Source organism: Thermobia domestica, chromosome 2 (genome assembly GCF_964235325.1).
Source record: "Thermobia domestica chromosome 2, izTheDome1.hap1.1, whole genome shotgun sequence".
NCBI classification, from domain to species: domain Eukaryota; kingdom Metazoa; phylum Arthropoda; class Insecta; order Zygentoma; family Lepismatidae; genus Thermobia; species Thermobia domestica.
In genome coordinates, this window is record NC_137455.1 from 347,585,931 (window position 1) to 347,609,865 (window position 23,935).

The following is a 23,935-nucleotide window of genomic DNA, read 5'->3' on the forward strand; positions in this document are numbered from 1 at the left end:
GTTGAGAAACAATATTCTAAGTAACGGGAATACTATTTTCTAATATCAAGATGTTAATTTTATTCATGCATATTTTTCGACTCTTGTTCAAAGAAATAGTCTGAAAACTTAAGATGCATCCCTCTAAACTCGAATTTCTAAAGAAAACAATTTGGTTCGATGTGAAAATGCTGTTTGTCAGTTATCACTCTACATACAAGTTTCCATCGTACTGAGGAATATTCCACTTCTCTTGACAAACTTTACGAAGAACTTCAAATGTGCGTGCCCCCAAATTCGTTCTAAAACGGCAACCCACAAAAATCCACGGGCGTTTTTACACAGAAATATCTGTTTAAGGGATTACATGAATTTCCATGATCTATGCAATTTAATCCATACGTTACCGCTGACTTTCATGTATGACTGCCTCTGCCTTATCCTATAAATGACAACGCGAATTGCATAACTGCCATACGGGAATGGATATCACGGCGGTGAAATGGCTCGAAAACGTTCTTCCAGGTAATATGTGAGATAAAGTTTAGCCTTTCTGTTCGCTCTGAGTAGAAGTTTTCCACGATAGAAGTAACCACCATAAAACCAACTTGAAAACTTGCAGCACATTCACGTAACTTGTAAGAACGATTACGAAAGACGTTTGCGATAATAGATAGCAATCTGTTTTTACATCCAGACAAATAAGCTAATTCTTCATCCAGAGTCACTACATACTTCCAGCTGTCTTCTACAAGATGGTGTTCATATAGCTTTCGACTGTTGATCTTCCTCGTCATGATGTGAGGAACGTTGCTAACGAACTGGAGCCTTATGCTTTTTGACAAGTTGCAGATCTTGGGCAATTATGCCATTTATCGTCACGAATAAGTGTTTTACTGCAATTATTATTTTTCTTTGAGTGGATGGGTTTTCATATCACATCAAAGAGCGCGCTTTTTGCACATCAGGAAAACGTCTGTGCTCCGATATGTATGATATCCATTATTGGATATCCTAGCACAGAGTAGCTGTGCCTGCTTTCTTGAGTTTCAACATTGCGTTGCAAACATTAAGATAACTTTCTTTCAACGGAGCATATAAAGTCTGCCAGTGGAAAACAATATGAATTAATAAATGAAAGTAAACAATATGCTGAATCAAATTTACAACTTAACAAAATAACTCTAAATTCTTCAAAGTTAGTTTCCTTGGGTTCTCTACTAATTATTATCATTATATTTTATAATTTGAACTTTATCCACCTAACGCCGTACAATTTACCCAACTTTTCTCTTGAGTGTTGTTTCAGCGGGCACTGTCGAAGTTACGCTCAATGCTACTATATATACCACTGAAATCAACCTCGTTTGAAATCAATGAACAATAATTGATAACACAAAAGATTTGGAGGTACGTCTGTGTGATTTTCTGTCAGTCTACGAAAGCATTAAAAACTATAAATATTCATCAACTTTGTTTGAAATCAATGATCAATAATTGATAACACAAAAGATTTGGAGGTACGTCTGTCTGATTTTCTGGCAGTCTACGAAAGCATTAAAAACTATAAATATTCATCAACTTTGTTTGAAATCAATGATCAATAATTGATAACACAAAAGATTTGGAGGTACGTCTGTCTGATTTTCTGGCAGTCTACGAAAGCATTAAAAACTATAAATATTCATCAACTTTGTTTGAAATCAATGATCAATAATTGATAACACAAAAGATTTGGAGGTACGTCTGTCTGATTTTCTGTCAGTCTACGAAAGCATTAAAAACTATAAATATTCATCAACTTTGTTTGAAATCAATGATCAATAATTGATAACACAAAAGATTTGGAGGTACGTCTGTCTGATTTTCTGGCAGTCTACGAAAGCATTAAAAACTATAAATATTCATCAACTTTGTTTGAAATCAATGATCAATAATTGTAACACAAAAGATTTGGAGGTACGTCTGTCTGATTTTCTGTCAGTCTACGAAAGCATTAAAAACTATAAATATTCATGATTATTGAACAGAAAACACACACACTCTAAACGTAATAAACAGAAACTTTTGAATCACTTCATCATCGTCGTAGGAAGAGAAAACAATAATTTTAGGAATGATAAAAAAAATGGATCAAAAGATTGCGGTCTTTGCCAATAATTAGTTTTTAAATCAGGGGACACAAAATTTTTGAACCCTAAATCGAGTTTTCGTATTTTTTACGGAATAAGCACTCATACTGGGTTAAGTGATAGTTTGGGGTTGGCCACACTACATGTAGTTCTGCAGATATAAGACCTCCAAGAAATTTTTTGATGGAAATATATTGGATCTTTTGATGCGTTTTTGAATTAGAAGCTACAAAAGTTTTGAACGGCCCCTAAATCGAGTTTTCGTATTTTTTACGGAATAAGCACATCATACCGAGTTAATTGATAGTTTGGATTTGGCTATAGTGTATGTATATAAGACAGATATAAGGCCTACACGAAAATTTTTGACTGAAATATATTGAATCTTTTGATTCAATAATAAAACCAGAGAAAAGCACCAGACGTCTTATTATATTGTGTATCTCTTATTAGCCTATACAGTCTATTTATGAGTCACTCATGTCTCGAGAGCTCATTTATCTATGTGTTGTGTACAAATAGACTTATTTTGACTTTCTCTAAGTTTCAAATTTAACCCTAGGAACACCAAGGTATTTCTGGGTTACATGGAACACCAACGGTGGGGCCTCTGAGGCCCATAGCATAAAGGTCATTATTTCTCACGGAAAGTAATTTACCTTGTCTGATATGAACTTTGGATGTCTATCATCCAAAGACATCATATTTTTTATTCCCTATTATTACTAGGTTTCTAAGTACAGTGTTGCCAAGTATGTGTGTAACTGTTTAAGTTACCATTTCTTATTTATGTCAGTAACTATCACCTATTGATTTTATTTGTTTGTATAGAAAAACTATAAAAGAGATCAACAGCAACTTAGTACAGTGTAGTATGTGCAGAAAGGCGGCTTCTAAAAGCATTTTGGTGGTGGTGCAGTAAAATGGGGTAGAATGGGGAAGAGTAGGGTATACTTCAGTATTCCAATGAATTCAGGATTAATCTTTTATAATTCCATTCCGGTTATTCTTGGAATGGCGAAATTCTTCCAAATTTTGTTTCCGCGAAAAGATAGACAGTGTGAGGAATGTTTATTGGACACTATATTGGATGTCACCATAGAAACAGTGTTGTCAACACAACATAATTTACAATTTTTCTAGTAGTACAACGTCAGATTTCTGCACCCATGGAATGAACATGTAAAACGTAAGCAAAAACAGGCTACGACTTTCCTGTCAGTTTTGTAAACTACACCACTACAATATCATGAATATTACAAGGGATTCATTGCAAGAAACGTACCACAGCTTCCGGGTCATTCCATGTCAAATCACCTAGAGCACTGTGCTTCAATATCTAAGATTCTCTTCAATTTTTTTCATACATAAATACCAATGAAATTATGCTAAATTAATTTTTTCCGATTTTTTGGATGAGAAATGGGCCGGGGAGAAATTTTTGAAAAATGTGAATTTTGCTTCAATTTCACTTTTTGACACTCAGCAACATGAAGCAAAATTACCATAACTTCCTTATTTTTCAAGTTATTGGGCTCATCCAGTGTCAAATGAAAGCTTAATTTTTGCTCTTTCAGTAGATTCTAAGTAAGCATGCAAAAGTTACACTCTCAAACATTAATGGGCACACAAAGCAAATTTTAGGATTTTTACAAATTGTGCCATTGCTCAAAAGTTACAACCATGAAACTTTCGAAACTTTTTTGTACATTCATCTTAACACGTATATGGTATGGTTAAAAAATAGTTTTTTATTTTTTTTTATTTATTTATTTTTTTTTTTTTTTTTTAAATTACAGGATTGCTACGCATTTTGTGAAATGAAATTCCCTGATTTTTCCAGGTTTTCCACTGGACATACACGGGTTTTAGTCTCAGTAGTGGACTCAGAAACTGAAGCTTTATATGTCGAATCAGGGGCATTATCACTACAGGCACGGGTTTTATTGACAGTCTCTGGAGTAGGTCCAGAAACTGAAGCCTTATTTGTCGAGTCATGGGAATTGTCACTACAGACAGATGCAGCAACCACTTCATTTTTTTTCACACATGGATACCGGCTTGTCTTTGGAAAACATGAACATGACTGCTATACCGGGTGATTTAGCAGCACTTACTACGGCCTTATGCTTTCTACCTTTCATGTGGCTAACAAGCGCTAGTTTCCCCATGTTGCTAAGAGAAGCACTTTTCCTACAGATTTTACAGTAAAATGAGAATTTGTCCGATTCACAAGGCAGAAGCCACGAAGAGAAGTCACTATTTGTAAGCCACTGGGAATTAAAAGAACACAACCTATATTTGGAGCTAGTCATAATATGAGGTGCATTAATTAATCTGTGGAAAAAACAAAGTACCGTCTTATAAGAAAGCTGGATATACACAACTGTCGTATCAAATACGTATATTACTCATAGAAATTGAAATTTTATGTTCCTGTATGAACACTGGAGCGAAAACTTGAAGAGCTGAAACAGTTCTTAATATCATTTGTTTTCCACGGGAAACTTTTCGGTGTTTAAAATTTTTAAATTCATACTTTTTTTTACCATGTTTATGTACGTATGCTCAAAGCTTTTCGCAAACCTTTTCTTTTTTTTACGTGTAATCAATTACTGTGCGAATTTGCATATCATATATAAACAAAATCACTCATCAGGGCGCAAAATTACTTGTTAACAGCAAATGTTAACATTAATAGCACTTACAATACATTTACTACGGCCAACTAATAAACGAGATTTTAGGATAGTGTTACTAAAACTATTTTACCTGAACAAGAAATGTATCTTTTTTTTAAAAAAAAAAAATCTGTTATGTTACGCTGTATTACAACTCTCCCGCTTGGTTCTTTGTTCTTCCTCAAAATGCGCTATAAAGACCAATGTTACCAACAGAGCAAAATGTTTTTCCATCATTATCACAGAACTAAAACCACTAGAGTCTCTCAGACAATTTGGGAAACCATCTGATGAACAATTATGCCCATCAGGTGGTGGCAGTAATGCACCTTAACATACTCTTTTTACATTATATAGGTGCATTACTGGCGTGATCAGGAGTGTACGATTGCACAGATGATTTCCCAAACTTTTGCTTAGTTGCTGACTCTCCCTCATCTTCGATTGTATCCAGTGCATGTAGTGAGAATGCGTCCAGTTCAAAGTTGCAACTGTTACTTCACAAAATTCCCTGACATTTTGCTCAAATTTTCAAAATTCTCTGATTTCTCCAAGACTTTTCCAGTAACTTCAAATTCCCTGATTTTTCCAGGTTTTCCAGTTTTTCCAGTCGCGTAGCAGCCCTGAATTATTATTTTTTATGTACGGAAATATACAGTTTTAAGTTTTGTTACAAATTGTGTCATTGCTCGTAAGATACAACTATGAAACTTTTTAAATAGAATCATCTTAGCACATACATAATATGCTTAAAAAATAAAAAGGGTGCTTTTGGTATTTTTGTAATTATTATTGTTTTGGTATTTCCCTAAGTTTTGTTACAAATTGTATCACTGCTCGTAAGATACAACTATGAAACTTTTGAAACTTTTTAAATAGAATCATCTTAACACATACATGATAAGCTTAAAAAATAAAAAGGGTGCTTTTGATATTTTTGTAATTATTATTTTTTTGGTGTTTTACATGTACGGAAATATACAGTTTTAAGTTTTGTTACAAATTGTGTCATTGCTCGTAAATTACAACTGTGAAACTCTTGAAACCTTTTTTATAGGATCACTTTAGCAAATATATGATATGGTTAAAAAATAAGTGCGCTTTTGGTATTTTTGTAATTATTATTTCTCTACGTCAGAGTGCAATTCATGAATCGCTCTGGGCCTTCTATATTCTACTGGCCAGAAAATGAAGATTTTGTTGGATACCTTTTGAAAATATCATCTGGGAAGTTTCTGTTCCATCTCTTATAAGCCAATCATCCCGGACTTACGCAACTGAAAGCAAAATTAAAAGAAGACATCATATCATCAATGAAAAGAATGAGCTATGAAATATAGGACACAACATTTTGAATGTAATTCTAAGAAGTATAACTGGTATGTATGTTTATTGTTTTCATCTATGTCCATTAGTCTATTATTTCTTATTTCTGTTGATAGGGTTTGTAATAATCACTCAACCCCTTACATTGCTAGGCCTATATTTTCCATTCACAAAACCGCAAGATTATTACAAAAAAAAGGTATCCCCTTTTTGTTATTTAATCATACCTAGTAAATGCAAACTAATCCTATAAAAAATTACGAAAGTTTGGTAGTTGTAAGCGATGGTACAATTGGAAAAAAGCTAAAAGTCATAGTTAAAGTACAAAACTATATATATTATAGTAATACCAAAACTACACATTACACCAATCTATTTTTAAGCATACCTAATATTTACTATTTTAAAAAGTTTTAAAGTGTGACAGTTGTCACTTCAGAGTAGGGATGGCCAAAAGTTTCCGATATTGGAAATTTCACTTTCCGGAATTTTTCCGGATTCCAGATTTTCCGAAATCGGAATTTTTCTGAATTCCGAATTTTTTCCGATTTTACTTTCCGGAATCCGGAAAGTAAAAGTTCCAGAATTGGCCATCACTACTTCAGAGGAAAGGCATAATCAGTTAACAACAGTAAATCTGTATATTTCTCTACATTTAAAACACAAAAAATAAAAATAACAATAATTGCAAAAAAACCAAAAGCACCCTTTTTAAACTTTAAACATCATGTATGTGATGAAATGATTTTATAAAAAGAAGCTTCAAGAGTGTCATAGTTGTAACTTATGAGCAATGACACAATTTGTAACAAAACTTTAAAAAACTATATTTCCGTACACGTAAAATTAAAAAAAAAAAACTACAAAAATACCAAAAGCACCCTTTTTATATTTTAACAGTCATGTATGTGCTAAGTCAGTTGGCTCTGCGCCACCCTGTAAAATTCGACGAACTCTGGAGAAAGACTCCTGTCTGCAACAAAAATTCTCTTTGAACTAAGTGTAAGGTTAGAAAGGTAAGTTTATTAAACTGGATCTGTTTAACTCCTGAGTATTATTTTGCTACTATTACAATGAAGAAAATATACTTGAACACGAAGATATTTTGATCTGGATACTCACTTTTTGCACATTGATGCTTGTGGAATTTTGTAAATAACAGGAAACATCTTTCAGTGTGATAACAGGAGTCTTTGGTTTCTCCTTTGGAGAGGCAGTCGACGGTGACACCGAGCTCCTCAGAGTATCATTCAACTCTCTCACAATCACACTGCAAGGCTGGACCAACGATGATAACTGATCTTTGGTAGAAGCTCCCATCTGCACCAAAGGAGAATTAGTTTCCGATCTCCTTGAAAATCTTCGACTGTCAAACGCAACACTGGGGCTTGCTGAATTGGGTGATGCATCTACTCTCTGTAATTGTACTAGTGCATCTAGAAGTAAAATAATTTTAAAGCATATAAATATTTATTCAGAAAACGTACCAGCTAATTATAGAGCTGTGTTTCTCAAACTTTTCTTTTAATTGGTGACTATTTTTATTAATCAGAATGTTCTACGACCACCCTACTCTTGTCGCCTTCAAAAGCAAATTTATATAGTACAGGGTGTTTTAAAATGAATATCGGGGTTTTAAGACCTTACAGTATTTATTACATTCAATGTACAATTATAAATTATACACCAAATGAAGGAGAACTCGAAACAGTTTTTGCTAGAAGTGTTCAACGTGAGCACCATTCGTTACACTGCACACATCGAGACGATTGGCGAGTTCTTTCCAAACTTTGATCAATGTGTCTGGAGTAATTGTTTCAACAAACTGTTTCAATCCACTTTCTTGGTAGCGGAGAGACATACACATGATCCTTTATGAATCTCCAAAGGTAAAAATGGAATGAATCAGATCTGGTGAACGTGGAGGCCATGCGAAACAAGCTCTGTCATTCGGCCCCTTGCGGCCAATCCAGCGGTTGGGTACAACGTCGTTGAAACCAATCTCTTCTAACGACAGACAGAGCAAACAGAGCATGCTCAAGCGTGCGTACAAAACTGTCTGAGTTGCTCTTTCATTTGATGTAAGTTAATTGTAATACATACTACAAAGCCTTAAAATCCCAATATGCATTTTGAAACTCCCTGTATGATTTCAGCATATGTTAATGCCAGTACACTTATATTTTAAAAATAGTGTTAATTAAAAGTACGTTAATTTTATATTGACATTAACGAAAGATGATAATAATTATTATTGTTTGTAAATAATTGGTTTAAGGTTAGGAGAGGAAATGAAAGACGCTTGCACACATAATTTACAAACTTACTTTGAGATTCTCAGCAACTGTATGTAATACGGAATTCACATTAATCTTGTATTTTCTGTTCTTGGACCAGTGTTCAATCTAAGAGGAAAACTTCGGTAACCCTGTCCGCGGACCAGAGTTTGAGAAACGCTGTTATAAATTAATGATGTTCAATTATGTTTACATTAGAAGTATTTCAGTGCAAGTAAAGTAAGTTAAACTGACCTCCTGCGTAATTCTGCCACTTTTGTGAAATCACATGACGTTAGCACTCCTTAAGTTGGTTCTTTTCTGTGAAAGATACTTTGCCACTTAAGACTTCGCTACAATTTAGCAATAAATATGAAGATTTGTTTATTTTGTTTGTTTATTGAAATTTAGCGTCCATTTTCAGTACAGAGGCTATGTGAGACGTGAACCTACAATTTAAAATGAGATCCGTAACACCGAAATGTGAACAATGTTCTTCCACCGGGAACTGAACCCAAAACTCCGTGAACCAAAGTGGCGTGAGCCAACCGTTAAATCAGCGGGGAGGGTGAAAGATAAAAGTGAAGGTGCGCTCCTCACTCGGGACAGGCTAGTGAGGCCTACGAGCGATATGAAGATAGGAACCGACTTCGGCACACATAGGAGGTGATCGTGTCATTATTACCCTCGGGACAATTTTAACCCGTCGTTTTCCTATATTCCCTGTCATAGAGGCTTACTGAATCCCCGAGCCGCATTTAAACAAGTAGAACAATACTGTCCAAACCAGAAGCAGAACCAAGGACGCCTTACTGACAATGTTACCGCGACTCTGAAATTAACTACTGCTTTAGTAAATACAATAACACTTATTTTCAAAAAAAGAGTCCAAAGTCTACTGCTTATTTATTCAAGTAACTCTTCCCTTGCTCTTATGGATATTCTACGACAAACATATACGATCAGAGCAGAGGTTGGGTATGATCAACATAAAGATAGTTTTCAAAACCATCTTTCTACTCGCAGACGATGTTGCTGGCATAGGTGTCTATGGTGGGGATGATTCATGTCTTTCTACGTTGAGACAAAATCACTATTACGTATCGAAGTATTGAACTCCATGAAATGCAATGCAAGCTTGTCCGCAAGTATCCAGCAATGATCAACAAAGATTGCGTCCTCATGTTGTAAGACAATGCACGCCCACATTTTCACCAAAGGATGGTGCAAACTGTTCATGTTCTGTAGTATCAAACCATTGTTCACTCATCATCTCCTGTCGCTTCTCCCATTGATTACCACTTCCATGAACATGTCCATCATTTCTTGGGAAGAAGAACCTTCCCTGTAGACCGGATGGTAAAACGTATAGGGAACCCAATCTTAGGCTAAGCGATGCCGAAAGTTTGTGGCTGCAGCTGGAAATGGCACTGACTAACCACGATTGTAGTTTTCATTTACTTGACCTTTGAATACAGCACACGACACACGGATATTTTAATCGCAGCAAAAAAAAAAAAAAAACTTTACGAAGTTATGCAACGCTATAGTTGTGAAGAACGGAACCAACTATGTAAGTGGGTACCAAACTATGCTAGGACTTGAATGTGGTACATTTGGTGACAGGCAATACGGACATCACCTCTCATAGAAGTTTCTTCTTATCACATTACCAGGTCTCAAGAAAGAAATAAAGAAAAAAGGAATGACTCGAAATTATGCTACTTTCATTAATCTGATTTGACGAATTTCTATTCTAAAACATACGAGCTCACTTTAGTTGTGTCTGTTTCAAAAATCACGTCGCTTGTAATTTTGATGAAAATGAAATGAAATTTTTAAGTTTTACGTCCCACGGTTATGCCGGTTAGGCTAAAGGAGACGGTGATGATGAGAGATGAGCGAAATGGTGGAATGAAGAAAGTGGGAGGAAACGGGAGAACCCCGAGAAAACGCACGAGCACGGTGTTTGTCCACCACAAAGTCCACACGGCGCGACCTGGGATCGAACCAGGGACCCCAAGCACCGGAGGTGAACGCTCTACCACTGAGCCACCCCGCCCCCCTGTAATTTTGATGACTATTTATTCACCACCTTTGAAGATTCAGAAAGAATGACTTAAGGAATTCCGAAAAGGCAAAATACTTTTGTCTTAGTAAACTGTTTCACAGTAATAATAATTGTGAAGTTTTGTCATCTCTATCACGCTTTTTTTCGCTTTCTTTTATTTAATTTTTAATTTGCCTTGCCTGATCGTGAACTGAATGAATAACTAACATACTACATAATGTTACTGTTTTTAATAAAGCTATCCGTACTTATATCACATTCTTTATTTAAACTGCCTCTGTCTGTATCGAGATCTGGATTCCTGGTTAATGAAATTCAATTCACATTAATTTCTGTCAAAATAACAATGATTTATGTAGGGTTTTTATATTATTTATATTGGGTTTATACTGAAGCAAATCTTTAGATAGGCCTGAAACTATTGATCCTACACAGGCAAGTTCATACTGATCTGAAAAAATTATTCATCCGCACAGCGACCTATTATTTCTATTTCTTTTGAATTTCTCTTCTCTTCCTACCTACGTAGCAATCAAATCTGGGAAGAGTAATATAATTTTAAACCTAAATAACATTATAAAATACTGCTTCGCTTAACTTAATCTTACATAAGCCCGAAGACTTTGTTAAATATACTAGATATGTCAGAATTCTCAATATTATAGTACACGGCACTAAAAGAAAAAAATCCCACTCCAACTAAATAATAGGAATTCACGGCTTTTTCAAGGTTTGCACGGTCTAAAATTTTTAAATTTCGCGGTGAAAAAGTTTATAAAAATTGCCTTTACTGACCACACAATGACAATAGAAAAACTGCCTAAATCGGATTTCGATACGTTTTTTCTATTATTTTGAAAAGTTTCTAGAATTTCAAGATTCGATAACTAAATTTATGGCTTACTCCAAGTTTTTTTTTTTTTTTTTTTTTTTTTTTTTTTTTTTTTTTTTTTTTTTCATGGTATACAAAATCCATGGCTTATATTCACGGTTTTGCAGTTGGGCGGGCATCCTAATTGAGTAAATAAGGTTGTAAATAGACTCTAAAAATGCTACCGACACTTCAGTTGTTCCAGTGTAAGTCGATTTCTTCGGAGTGGAAATTTTCTTCTACTTTTTTTCTAAAATGTGTCCTCACTTTTTGTATACATTGTCTTGAATTAAAACATTTTACTTTAATATCCTTCCCCTTCACTTTGCAATGTATCTTTTAAATAGAAGTGCTTTGGCAAGTAAAATGCTAATCTATCAAAATTAAGTTACATATATTTATGATGAGAGAGGACTAGAAAACTTCACATCAAAGGTGACATTGCTTTCGTTATTTCTACCTACACAGTAAATTACTATGTGACAATTATAAAAAAAAAAATAAATAAAAAAAAAAACTATGGAATAACCTAGGTTACGTAAAAAATTCATTTGGTTTGGTGAGGTACAACTGTCCCCGAGACCCTAAATTATTATTGTAAATTATATATCAAAATATTAGCATGTATTATATAATGAACACAATCATTTTACCTACCTTTCATAATTATATTTCTTCTAATCAAATCTGCTGATCTAAATGTAACCACTTTTCTTCTGAGAGTATCATCTGGTTCCTGAATAACGAAGAATAATGTATTTAATACACTACACTTCATATTAATAACGTAAAAGAAGTCTCTGGATATGTTCATTTCAAGTTAAAATCACATAATTGGAAGAGAAATTTTAAAAATACTAACACACATTTAACATCAAACTTACAATACACCCGGAGACACAAGAACACGCAATATACCCGTATATTTCTGACAAAACTGATTCAAGTAGGAAGTAACCAAAAAAAGTTCTTACCGTTTTTGACGTTTCATTAATCATGCGCTCAGAGAGAGGAAACGAAATAACGCACGTGCCTGCTAAGCGATCCACAGTTTGTCTACCATCGATCTTCAGTAATACAGGCACGTTGCGCATATAGCACGTACAGTGTCCAAGAGAAATGGAGTTATCGAAGCAGTTTGTCCGCGTGTGTTTGTTACATGACTTTAAAGTGGACCTGTCAGCTGCCACATCAAGTCGCCGCATATGCGTGACATTTGGGGAGAATGCCGTGCATGAACCCACCGCCAGGCATTGGTTCCAGAAATTCCATTCGGGAGATGTAAGCCTTTCTTATGAACCTGGCAGTGGACGATCACATGTTGGATAACGAGGCTCTGAAAGTAGCATCGAGGAGGACAGTGGACCAACGTGTGATAAACTTGCAGTAAGGTTCCATGTTTCCGCTGAAAAAGGCAGACTGCACTTGCATGGGGTAAGGAAGTCATACAAGTTAAGCAAGTGCGTATCCCACACATTGTTGGCAGCCAACAAGGAACGAGTGCCAGCCTGTTTGATCTTGCTCACTCGGCCCCTGAATACTCGGTGCCTGAACATTCGGCATCTATATTTGATCACTTATTCACTGGTGACGAAAAGTGAGTTCTCTACGACATTCCCAAACGTAGCAGACATTGGTTGTCGCCACGTGACCCTGTTCCTCATACCTCAGGATCATCTCTACACCCACGAAAGGTAATGTTCTCTATACGGTGGAAATGTCCGAAAGTGGTGCATTACGAGCTCCTTGCACCTCGTCAAACCATCACTGCTGACCTATATTCTCAGCAGTTGCGAGGAGTGCATCGTACATTGCGGCAGAAGGAGCCGACATTGGTGAATTGCATGGGTGTGATGTTCCTGCACGACAATGCAAAGCCACATGTGGCATAGAGACCCGGGAGATACTTCAGCAACTTGGCTACGAGACACTGTGACATGCAATATATTCACGGACCTTGTGGCAACAGATTACCATCTATTTCATTCCTCCAACAAGGGCTCGTAGCAACGAAAAGGACCTGCAGAACGTGCTCACGGACTTCTTCGCATCCATGACTGTCATTTTACCACCAGGGTATTGTACAGCTGCAAACGGTAAAGGATGTTGATGGAGATTACTTCGAAAACTATACCGTCCACATGTTGTTCTTTGTTTATCACTGCTCTAGAACTGCAAGACCTGTTTTGGTTACCTTGTAGTTCAACATGTAGAATAGATCATCACATCGACCATGGCTTACGAAATCTTCTCAGATCGAAAAGTTTTAGGATATATATATATATTATATTTTAAACTACTAGTGAAAGTGATTTATTGTTTAAGTATTTACAGTTATTACAAACTATCTTTAGTTCTTTTTTTAAAATTAATTAATTAATGAAGACCACGAGATGTGATTAGAACACCAGCTTGTAAAAATAAACCGGTGAAAGTGTGTGTGGGAGGGGAGGGAGGGGTTCCATTTAACATTTTCTTATTAATAAATATTTAGATGCATTTCTGAGTTTAAAAGATCAGATTTACTGAAATTTTACTATGGTGAACCGTCGGCATTCTATGTTGGGTTTGTGAAGTAAATGAGTACTCTGCTAAGTTCATAAGATCGGCAAGGGACAGCAATACTTTGGGAAAATAAAAAAAGTAAGTTTTTAACGTTAAATTACACTGTTTTTGAATAACATCAATAAAGCCATTTTTTTTTTTAAAATGTGTTAAATTATAGGGATTCTAACCATATCTGTTAGATGATACCACAATTAATTTCTTGCACCGTATTATTTTCTATACGTTTTGAAAAAAAAAAATTATTTAACATTTCCGTAAGAATTTGCTCAAAAGATTTCCAGAATTAGAAGAAAGCTCTGCTCTTAAGAAGAAACGAAGAATTGTCTATTTCGGTTAAAGACTTCAAACGAGTGCCAACGTTACATTCTACCGTATTTGTGCGAATATGGGCCAGATTCCTAAATTTTGGCTTGAAAATCATGGTGCGACCTATAGCCGAAATTTTCCCCCTCAGATCATAAATCGTCAATTTTAAAATGGTATGTACACGTATCGTGTAGATTGAAATTAATACCATTACGAGTTACTACAGTTACTTTTGTAAACCATCAAAGACTTAAGAAATAGCAGAAAAACTTACCTTGTTTGCAAAAACTGAGTACTGATAACACCTTACACTGGCACAAAAATGCTTTTATTAACAGGAATATGTATCTTTGTTGTACAGTATATATATATATAATGCTGCTCAGTCACTATACAAAGGTTATCTTCAATCTCATCAAGATTATTGGAAATTCCATTTATTATTATTATTATTATTATTTTGACTGCCACGCAGCCAAAATCCAACGGCACACTTCTGACACAGACGCACCTTGCAAACTGCCTCCTGGCGTCGAAGTTGCTTTGTGAAAAATGAAATGAAATCTTTAAGTTTAACGTCCCACGGTTGTGCCGGTTAGGCTAAAGGAGACGGTGATAATGAGAAATGAGTGAAATGGTGGAATGAAGAAAGTGGGAGGAAACGGGAGAACCCCGAGAAAACCCACGAGCACGATGTTTGTCCACCACAAAGTCCACACGGCGCGAGCTGGGATCGAACCAGGGACCCCAAGCACCGGAGGTGAACGCTCTACCACTGAGCCACCGCGCCCCCAAAATTGCTTTGTTCATTATGTAATTTCTATAGAATTGTCTTCCACTAGCTTTGAATGGATGACTGATACAAAGGCTGTAACACACTTGTCATACTGTCACGAGTAATCACTGGGTCACTGTTTCCATCTCAGTTTTTGTTTCACTCGATCACCAGTGTGTACGAGGAAACTAGCCAACAAAAGTATTGTTTTTGAGCGAAGAAATGTTCCTGGCCGCTTATTACACACTGCTGAAATCCAGTCTAGGACCAGTTCCTCTGTCATCCACTCACCGTCACGAGCTCATAATAATACCAGCTGGGAGCTACCTCCCTTGGGGAGGGTTTTTCCGATTAAAAACCATATACGATGGCAATTACCTCCATCAGCTGTAGTGCTCCATATCACTCTGCACCGCTGCTTTTCAGCACCACATGTACGTATTTGTATACTACGTCCCCCTACGTTATTTATAGTAGTGCTGTTCGGCATATCAAAATAGAGCGACGTTTGTTCTGCATTCTCTGTTTGGGTTTGTGAATAAAATTTTTTGCGTCGAAATTGGATCACGCAACGCTGAAAAGATATCAAACTGTTTTGGTAAGCTTGAGGCAGTTTTTGCGCAATTGTAGTCTGCAACGAACAGACAGATTATTTCGTTGCATAAATCGCTAAACCAACCCATACAAACTTCAAATTCCACTGACGAAATATTTCTTTTACGTGCTATTTTGCAGTCTTTAATTTGAATAATTTCAGTTGTAACGGCACATCCACATTTTCTATTTTGAACTACAAAATCAAGCAAATCTTTTTCCACATCTGAATATTTGCACTTTTGCCCTCAAAATGAACAGCGACTTTTAGAACTATTTAATAGTTTCTCTTCACCTGCAAACCACCGACGAACGTTTTATTTATTTGTTTTTATCAACACGAAATCTGTGTCCAGCTTTCCGCTTTCCGTGTTCCTTTGCATAGCTAACTTGAAGTTTAAATTTCGCTATGTAACTAGTACACTCCTTTCCCATCGTTACCCACAAACCAAATGACTAACTTTTCTGGAATACATCAACTTTGAACTTCCTTACATTGTCGCTTAAATTAGTCACGTCACCACACCCAATACGCAAAACCTGTCCTGTTGGTGATGACCCATCCTTAATTATGCGGGAGTTGAAGGGGAGGGAAAAAGATACAACTCACAGTACTGTCTAATTGAACTTGCTCTAAATTTAGTAGTGCAGCCTATATTCGCGCAAATACGGTATATGTCAGCACCATCAAGTTGTAGTGACTTAAGTAAGTTATAGAATTAGTTCTGTGAGTATGAATTAGTAACTAAATCATTATCTTAAGAATTAACTTAAATGGATATACGAAAGTTCTGACGTTGCTGACTATCTATGTCATTTTTTTTAACTGATTTATGGGCGAATTATTTTTCTGTTTTCACTAATATGGACAGGAGTTTTAATAATTTTTTCTTCAAGTATAGTTAAATATTCCCTGCTGTCTTAAAATAAAATTTGTACCAAATCTCACTAATATTACTTAAATTTTATATGTAAATATTATTAAAAATAACGTTTAATTTTCACAAAGTAAAAGATATTTACATAGATTTGAAAAAGAAATCAGAAAATCAAATTATTAGAATTTCAGTTTATTACAAACGAAACAAAAATAATTCGAATATAAATCAAATAGGCGAACAGATAGGAATGGCGAAAAGAAACCTTTAGGAGGATGAAAAGACTATTTTGTGGATCCTTGAATAAAGAGTTGAGAAAAAGACTCATCAAATGCTTTGTATGGATCAGAAACATGGACCTTACTCAAAAATGATGAAAAACAACTGGAAGCTTTCGAAGCACTGGTGTGGAGAAGAATGGAGAGAATTAGTTGGGTCGAGCGGAAAACGAATGAGAGGGTCTTAGAAATGGTAGAAGAGAAAAGAACAATTGTAGGTATTATTAAGAAGAGAAAGAGAAACTGATTGGATTGGCTAAGAAGGAACGTGCTAGAGGTATGATGGCAGGAAAGAGAAGGAAAGGGCGAAAGAGACTACAATTAATAGATTATATCAAAACAGAAAAATCATAAATGAAAAAGGAAAGGTTAGTAGAAGACCATGTTGCGGTAAATGACCTGCCAATAATGGCAGATTATTACTATGATGATGATGGCTTTTATTATTATTATTATTATTATTATTATTATTATTATTATTATTATTATTATTATTATTATTAATGGTGAAATAATAATAATAATAATATAAATCAAATATTTACCTGTACCTCTGATGTATTTGCTTCTTCTGGCATGTCTTCATCCTCTTCTTCTCTTTCTTCAATTGTAGGAGATTCTCTTAATTCAACAGAGCTATCCGCTTGTTCATTTATTATCGTTAAATCAAAAGGTGTTCTCCCTAAAACGACCATAAAGAGTATTTTGTTATTATATATATATATATATATATTAGTATATCGGGTGTTGCAAAATAAGTGTTACAACTCTTGGGAGGTGACTCCTGCTACTGAGACAAGAAAAAGTTCTCTTGAACTTTCGGCTATCGGACATAGTTTTTTAGATCTACAAGATGCCGAAAGCGTGGGAAAATGACTCGGACGCCAATAGTTCGGAAACTATCCAACGTTAAGAGGGTGGATAAAAAAAATCACTGAAGAAGTCATACCTGCTGTATTGAATTTTGTATGTTTCACAATCCTACCATGCACGCGCAAGGGATTCCCCAAAGGAACGTAGGGAGTCCCGGATAATCTGTCAAATGAAAATTGGTCTAAATGGATATGAATTGATAGGGTTTCTACCAGGTAACAATAGTTCGTTTATATTAAGTCGATATCTGGAACAAATACAAAATGGCGGACACCTTCATGCCCGTTGTGTGTGGTTGCATAATCACCAGGTACGGATGCTGGCCAACAGTGACGTTCTGAGTATTAAGTGTAGCGAATTTGTACTCAAATGCTCTAGAAAGACTTCTGGAGTGTCGGTAGAGCACAACAAATGAAACAGGGTGATTCACATGTGTGAAAACAATTAACGAAAAATGCCCAGAAATGCACTCATACTCAGTAAACGTGAGTTCAAAGCGTCGGATATGTAAGGATTAGCAGCAAGAACATGAAAACCATTGTCAATTCACCAATAATATTCCCTAAAACCGACGCAATATGATCTGCACGGTTGCATACCAATAAGAATGCCAACAACTGTGGCCAAGTTGAAATTGTACAAGGGGACTCACTAAGAAACTGGGTAAACTCAAGGAATGTCACTAGTGCGATCGCATGATCGATATTAAAATGTGGCCAATGTGTGTGTTGATATCGACATGTAGCTAATGGACAAATGTCAACATGTCCCACTACTGCTGGGACACCATCCCACTTACGAAAAATAGGAAAATAACTACTCAGGTCTTGAATCTGAGGCCGTGGGCTCTCAGTAGGATTGGAAACTGCAACCACGCGAGCGAAAGCGAGCGCTCTAGCCCTGAGGCTTGGAGGGAGCCTCACTTTCTCTGTATTCATTTCTTTTGTTTGGCAAGCGCTCTTGTACAGCCTCCCGACATGCTTGTATGTTTCATTTTGTTACTCCTATTACACAGTTGTAAACAATCAGAGCTTTAAGAGGTTTCTTCCTATTTCTCACGTCGTTTTATTTTCCATATGTATGGTGTTCCAGCAGTAGTGTTACATGTGCCAAATTGGTTCATTTTCGTCTTTGTCTTGGCATGTGCACTGTGTGTAAGATACGAATTTCTGGAGGTATTTTCCTATGTTGCGAGTACGTCATATGTCCCAGACGACGTGGGGCATGATACAAGTTTGTTATTTTCACGCTCTATCAGAATTTGAACCATGGATTAAGAGATATCTTTTCATATGTGTCGACTGTGGGACAATGTCCCAAGCAAAGAGGGACATTGATACAATCGTATTCTAGTTACATTCTACCAAAAAAGTGCACCAGATGTAATAGCAGATGCACAACGATATTTTTCTAGTTTTCGCACGTAGGACGGTGTCCCAGCATTGGTGGGACATGTTGACATTTGTCCATTAGCTACATGTTGATATCAACACAATCATTGGCGACATTTCAATATCGATCATGCGATCGCACTAGTGACATTCCTTGAGTTTACCCAGTTTCTTAGTGAGTCCCCTTGTACAATTTCAACTTGGCCTCAGTTGTTGCATCCTTATTGGTATGCAACCGTGCATATCATATTGTATCGGATTGATGACATATTATTAGTGAATTGGCAATGGCTTTTATGTTCTAGATGCTATTCCTTACATTTCCGACACTTTGAACTCACGTTTACTGAGTATGAGTGCATTTCTGGGCATTTTTCGTTAATTGTTTTCACACATGTGAATCACCCTGCTTCATTTGTTGTGCTCTACCGACACTCCAGAAGTCTTTCTAGAGCATTTGAGTACAAATTCGCTACACTTAATACTCAGAACGTCACTGTTGGCCAGCATCCGTACCTGGCGATTATGCAACCACACACAACGGGCATGAAGGTGTCCGCCATTTTGTATTTGTTCCAGATATCGACTTAATATAAACGAACTATTGTTACCTGGTAGAAACCCTATCAATTCATATCCATTTAGACCAATTTTCATTTGACAGATTATCCGGGACTCCCTACGTTCCTTTGGGGAATCCCTCGCGCGTACATGGTAGGATTGTGAAACATCCAAATTCAATACAGCAGGTATGACTTCTTCAGTGAATTTTTTTATCCACCCTCTTTACGTTGGATAGTTTCCGAACTATTGGCGTCCGAGTCATTTTTCCACGCTTTCGGCACCTTGTAGATCCGAAACTATGTCCGATAGGCGAAAGTTCAAGAGAACTTTTTTTCTTGTCTCAGTGGCAGGAGTCACCTCCCAAGAGTTGTAAGACTTATTTTGCAAGACCCGATATATATATATATATATATATATATATATATATATATATATATATATATATATATATATATATATATATATATATAATCACTCCATTTTAACTTTATTTTGTAGATGCAGTTTCAAATCCAATTGGAAGATTGTTTTAAACTGAAAATATTAACGATAATAACCTAGAGTTATAAAGTCGAAGGCCAATAAAAATGTACAACCCCAGTATTCGTTTGAACGGCTGAATGGGGAAAAACTGGAAAAGTGCAATCAGAATAAAGGTCATGGGATTCGTTGGAACTCTCGACTATGCAATAAAAACACTAACATACACATGTTAGGGAATCATTTCTAAAATTGTTACTGACCGCCCCCCCCCCCTTACACACACACACACTTCCTGACCTGAGTGAAGCAGAGATCATACGTTCACTTTCACTTACGTACGATCGAGTAACCAATTTTAATTCCAGAACGCGAAAAATGGTACATGGCCAAATTTTAAAAGAATACTGATGACACGTAATCTGACCAGATCTGACACATTGTCTGTAATTATTATTGTAGAGAGCATTTAATCCTTTAAAGACAAACGGCATATAGACACATCTCCCATCGTTCCGTTGAAGGTCTAGTACGAGGGTTATTTTTTAAGTAAGGTCCGATTGTCAATAGAAACAAAACTAGTAGAGAGACTGGCATACATTTTTTGGTTATTTCCTCTGTACACATTAAGCTATATTTCTACGTAGTTACCATGTTTGTTTCAACATTTATCATAGCGTTCGACAAGCTTTTGTATATCTATGTCGTAGTTCCCCCCGTGACCGAAGCCAATCTTCAACCGTTGTTTTCACTCTGGCTATTGGCTATGTTTGTAGTTTCTGTCGAAATGCCCACGCGTGGTCTCTCAGCATGCCCTGGTCATGAGGCCGACACCAGTTGCAGTCGTAACGTCAGTGTGGACAGTTGAAATATTTCGTCAAATTGAGCATCCCGTTAAGTGTAAAATCAGTTCTTTTGGATGAGAGCTACTGGACCACCCACCGTACAGTTCGGGCCTTGTGCCGAGCGATTATCATCTGTTCCCCTACCTGAAGCAGTTTGTCGCCGGGCAGAAGTCTGACACCAAAGAAGAAGTGAAAACAACGGTTGAAGATTGGTTTCGGTCACAGGTGGGTGATTTCTACGATATGGGCATACAAAAACTTGTCGAACGCTATGATAAATGTTTAAACAAACATGGTACCTATGTAGAAAAATAGCTTAATGTGTACAGAGGAAATAACCAAAAATGTATGGCACTATCTTTACTCGATTTGTTTTGATTGACAATCGAAGCTTACTTAAAAAATAGCCCTCGTACATAAACCCATCTGGACGGAGAGGTCAGGTGTGGTTTATAAGCTTAATTTGTGTTTATCAAAGAAGCAATTCAATACCCAATTAAAGACTTGGATAGCTCTTAGTCCTTTTTTTTTTCCCCTTTCTTTCTTAGAAGAGAGATTGATAGCCGTCCCTAAGAAATTAATTTGGTAAGTATTCTCTCCTTTTTTTTCTCCAATTATTATTGATGACACAATTTATAAACACGGCATAACCTGATTACTTATGTCGTTGATGATAGTGATTCAAACTTCGCTTGCTAACATAGAAATTTGCATTGCCACATTTCCTTACTTGTTCACACAACAGTACTGTTGGGTTGCAGGACACTGGAAACATCTGAGAGTTTACACAATCTCTACCTGACTAACCACTACGCTACACACTAGACATCCCCCTCCCTCATTCCTGAGGTCAGTGCCTATACTTTGAGACCACATGGAGTGTACCACAATTCCTGGTTAACTGTGTAACATAGAAACTGGCGCAACGACGCAGTAAGCCAAAGACTCGTGTTTGATTTCCATTCTGACTCGCTCTTTTAAATTTTCACTGAATTTGCAATCACAAGGAAAATCGCTGGAAGTCAAAGCAAAACAAGAACTGTGATATACGCCATCATTTCATGTGGTCTGACAATATGAGGAGTAACCTCAAGAATGAAGGATGTGTGGCTTATGGAGAGGAGAGTGTTGGAATAACGGTTAGGACACCGGAATGGTAAGCCGGAGATCTGAGTTCGATTCATGGCATAGTTCCTCGCTTTTTCATCCAGAATTTTCAATGAATTGAATTCACATCTAACGGGAAAATAGTAAAGGAAAAATCGCTTGATTTTTTTTTTTTGTTTAAATCCTTTATATTTGTATCTTGTTGCTTTCGGTGAGATAAACTAGTCCAGTTAATTTTGGGAAAACATATTACGGAGCATGTTTCCCGAGCCAAGATCTGTCTTCCAACTATTTCTTCAAAAACCAGATGCTCAAATTTGGGGGAAAATATTTACGGATAACTTTTAAAAGCATCCTCAAACGAAGCAAAGTATTCGCGTTACTGAACTGTTTAGATAAATTGCCAACAGATGTCTACCTGTTTAAATTCGCTTAATCCTCATAAAGTTTAATTTTGTATTTTCAGATTCATTAATCACCCATCTCATTTAGGATAAAGGGCATAATCATAAGAAAATAAATTGACAGATTTAATTTAAATTCCACTACCTTGTTTTCATTAAGTGAAAGCTAGTGATAGCGTGCTCGGCATAACATGGGGACGGTAACGCACGGACTTAACCTTGAACCAGATAGGATATCAGGTATGAATACTGAAAATGCGTAAGGATTTTTGTTTCGATGTCAAAAAAGAAACGGATTTTAATTTAATTTATATTTCCACATATAAATGGATTTTATATGGTCTAGTTTGCTTCTGTATGAACAGTTTCTTTCGGCGATAATAAACTTCTGGATCGAAAACAGATCACGCCACATTTTGAAGATACCATATCAATACTGTCTTTGACGCTTAAGAGAGCGTACTTAATTATCTTATGCTTTCCTTGCATTCGAAAGAACCAGTGTCTCGCATTACTACTATACTCTGTCAGCAGGAAACAGTCCTATCACTATTTCAAACTATAATATTAGAGTTTTTTATTACTTTAAATACACAAATACGGGAATTAATAAATAGGATAGTTTTCATATAAAACCTATGTATAAAACAGCAACATCTATATTTAATCGAAATGAGAGATGCTCAGGAATTTCTCAGAATAATCTCGCTCTCTTATATCTACTCTATCCTTGTACTTATTAACTTTCGGCTTTCTGCTAATTCATTGGTCACAGAGGATAGAAGAAAACAGAAAGGATTCAGAGAAGTTCACCAACGAAAAGCTATGCAGTAACAGTTTATCACAGTGGGCTACTGTCGGAACAATAAAAGACAAGGTGTTACTGCATTGCTTTTTTTTTCAGTGATTTTTTTATCCATTTATCTTTATTGCTTATTCTCTATTTCTTATGTCTGCGACCACTTCAGGGAAGACCTGAAAGTTACGAAGAGCAAGCTAATACAGGAACTGAAATTTGAAAAGGGTAAGAACGAGGGTTGGCTTTTTTTTTTTTTTTTTTTTTTTTTGAAAAAACAGAAAACTTTTTTTTTTTTAATAATTTGCTCTATGTATTTATATTACACATGGATAGAAATGTTTGTTTCGCCCTGGTGTTATTATGCAACAACGATGTTATGCTGGAAGGGGTCACATAAGATTAAAGCGGAATCCAAACCGCTTCTCAGCTTACATCCGAGAGAAATTGCCCTCCCTTTGGACTCGAAACCGGGACTAATTGGCCACAAATGCGATGAGTTTGCCGATTCACTCACGAAGGACTCCTACACTGTACTGATTTTTTACATACTTGTTAATATAATTGTCAAGAGTTATTTCAGAAGGACAAAAAGATAAACAATTACACAAGTGAAACCATTATACAGCGAATTATATATAAATCGGGAAACTCCCGCCTCAGCCATTGGGAAAATCATTACTACTTCAAATGCATTTGCTTTGCAAGCAAAATCTTAAGGTCAACGTATCGTAATCAGT

The 23,935-nt window shown here is 36.1% G+C and overlaps 1 protein-coding gene across 3 annotated transcripts in view; it reads right to left on the bottom strand.

Moving 5' to 3' along the window:
* The window catches only part of LOC145678749 (uncharacterized), a 144,939-nt gene that overhangs the window by 86,862 nt on the left and 34,142 nt on the right, over positions 1-23,935 (bottom strand). For all 3 annotated transcript variants that reach the window (XM_081749215.1, XM_081749217.1, XM_081749216.1), the window contains exons 7-9: positions 17,281-17,417; positions 11,994-12,072; positions 7,241-7,554 (exon numbers count right to left, since the gene is read on the bottom strand). In XM_081749215.1, coding sequence (XP_081605341.1) covers positions 7,241-7,554; positions 11,994-12,072; positions 17,281-17,417 — 530 coding nt within the window. The remainder of the gene's footprint in view (positions 1-7,240; positions 7,555-11,993; positions 12,073-17,280; positions 17,418-23,935) is intronic.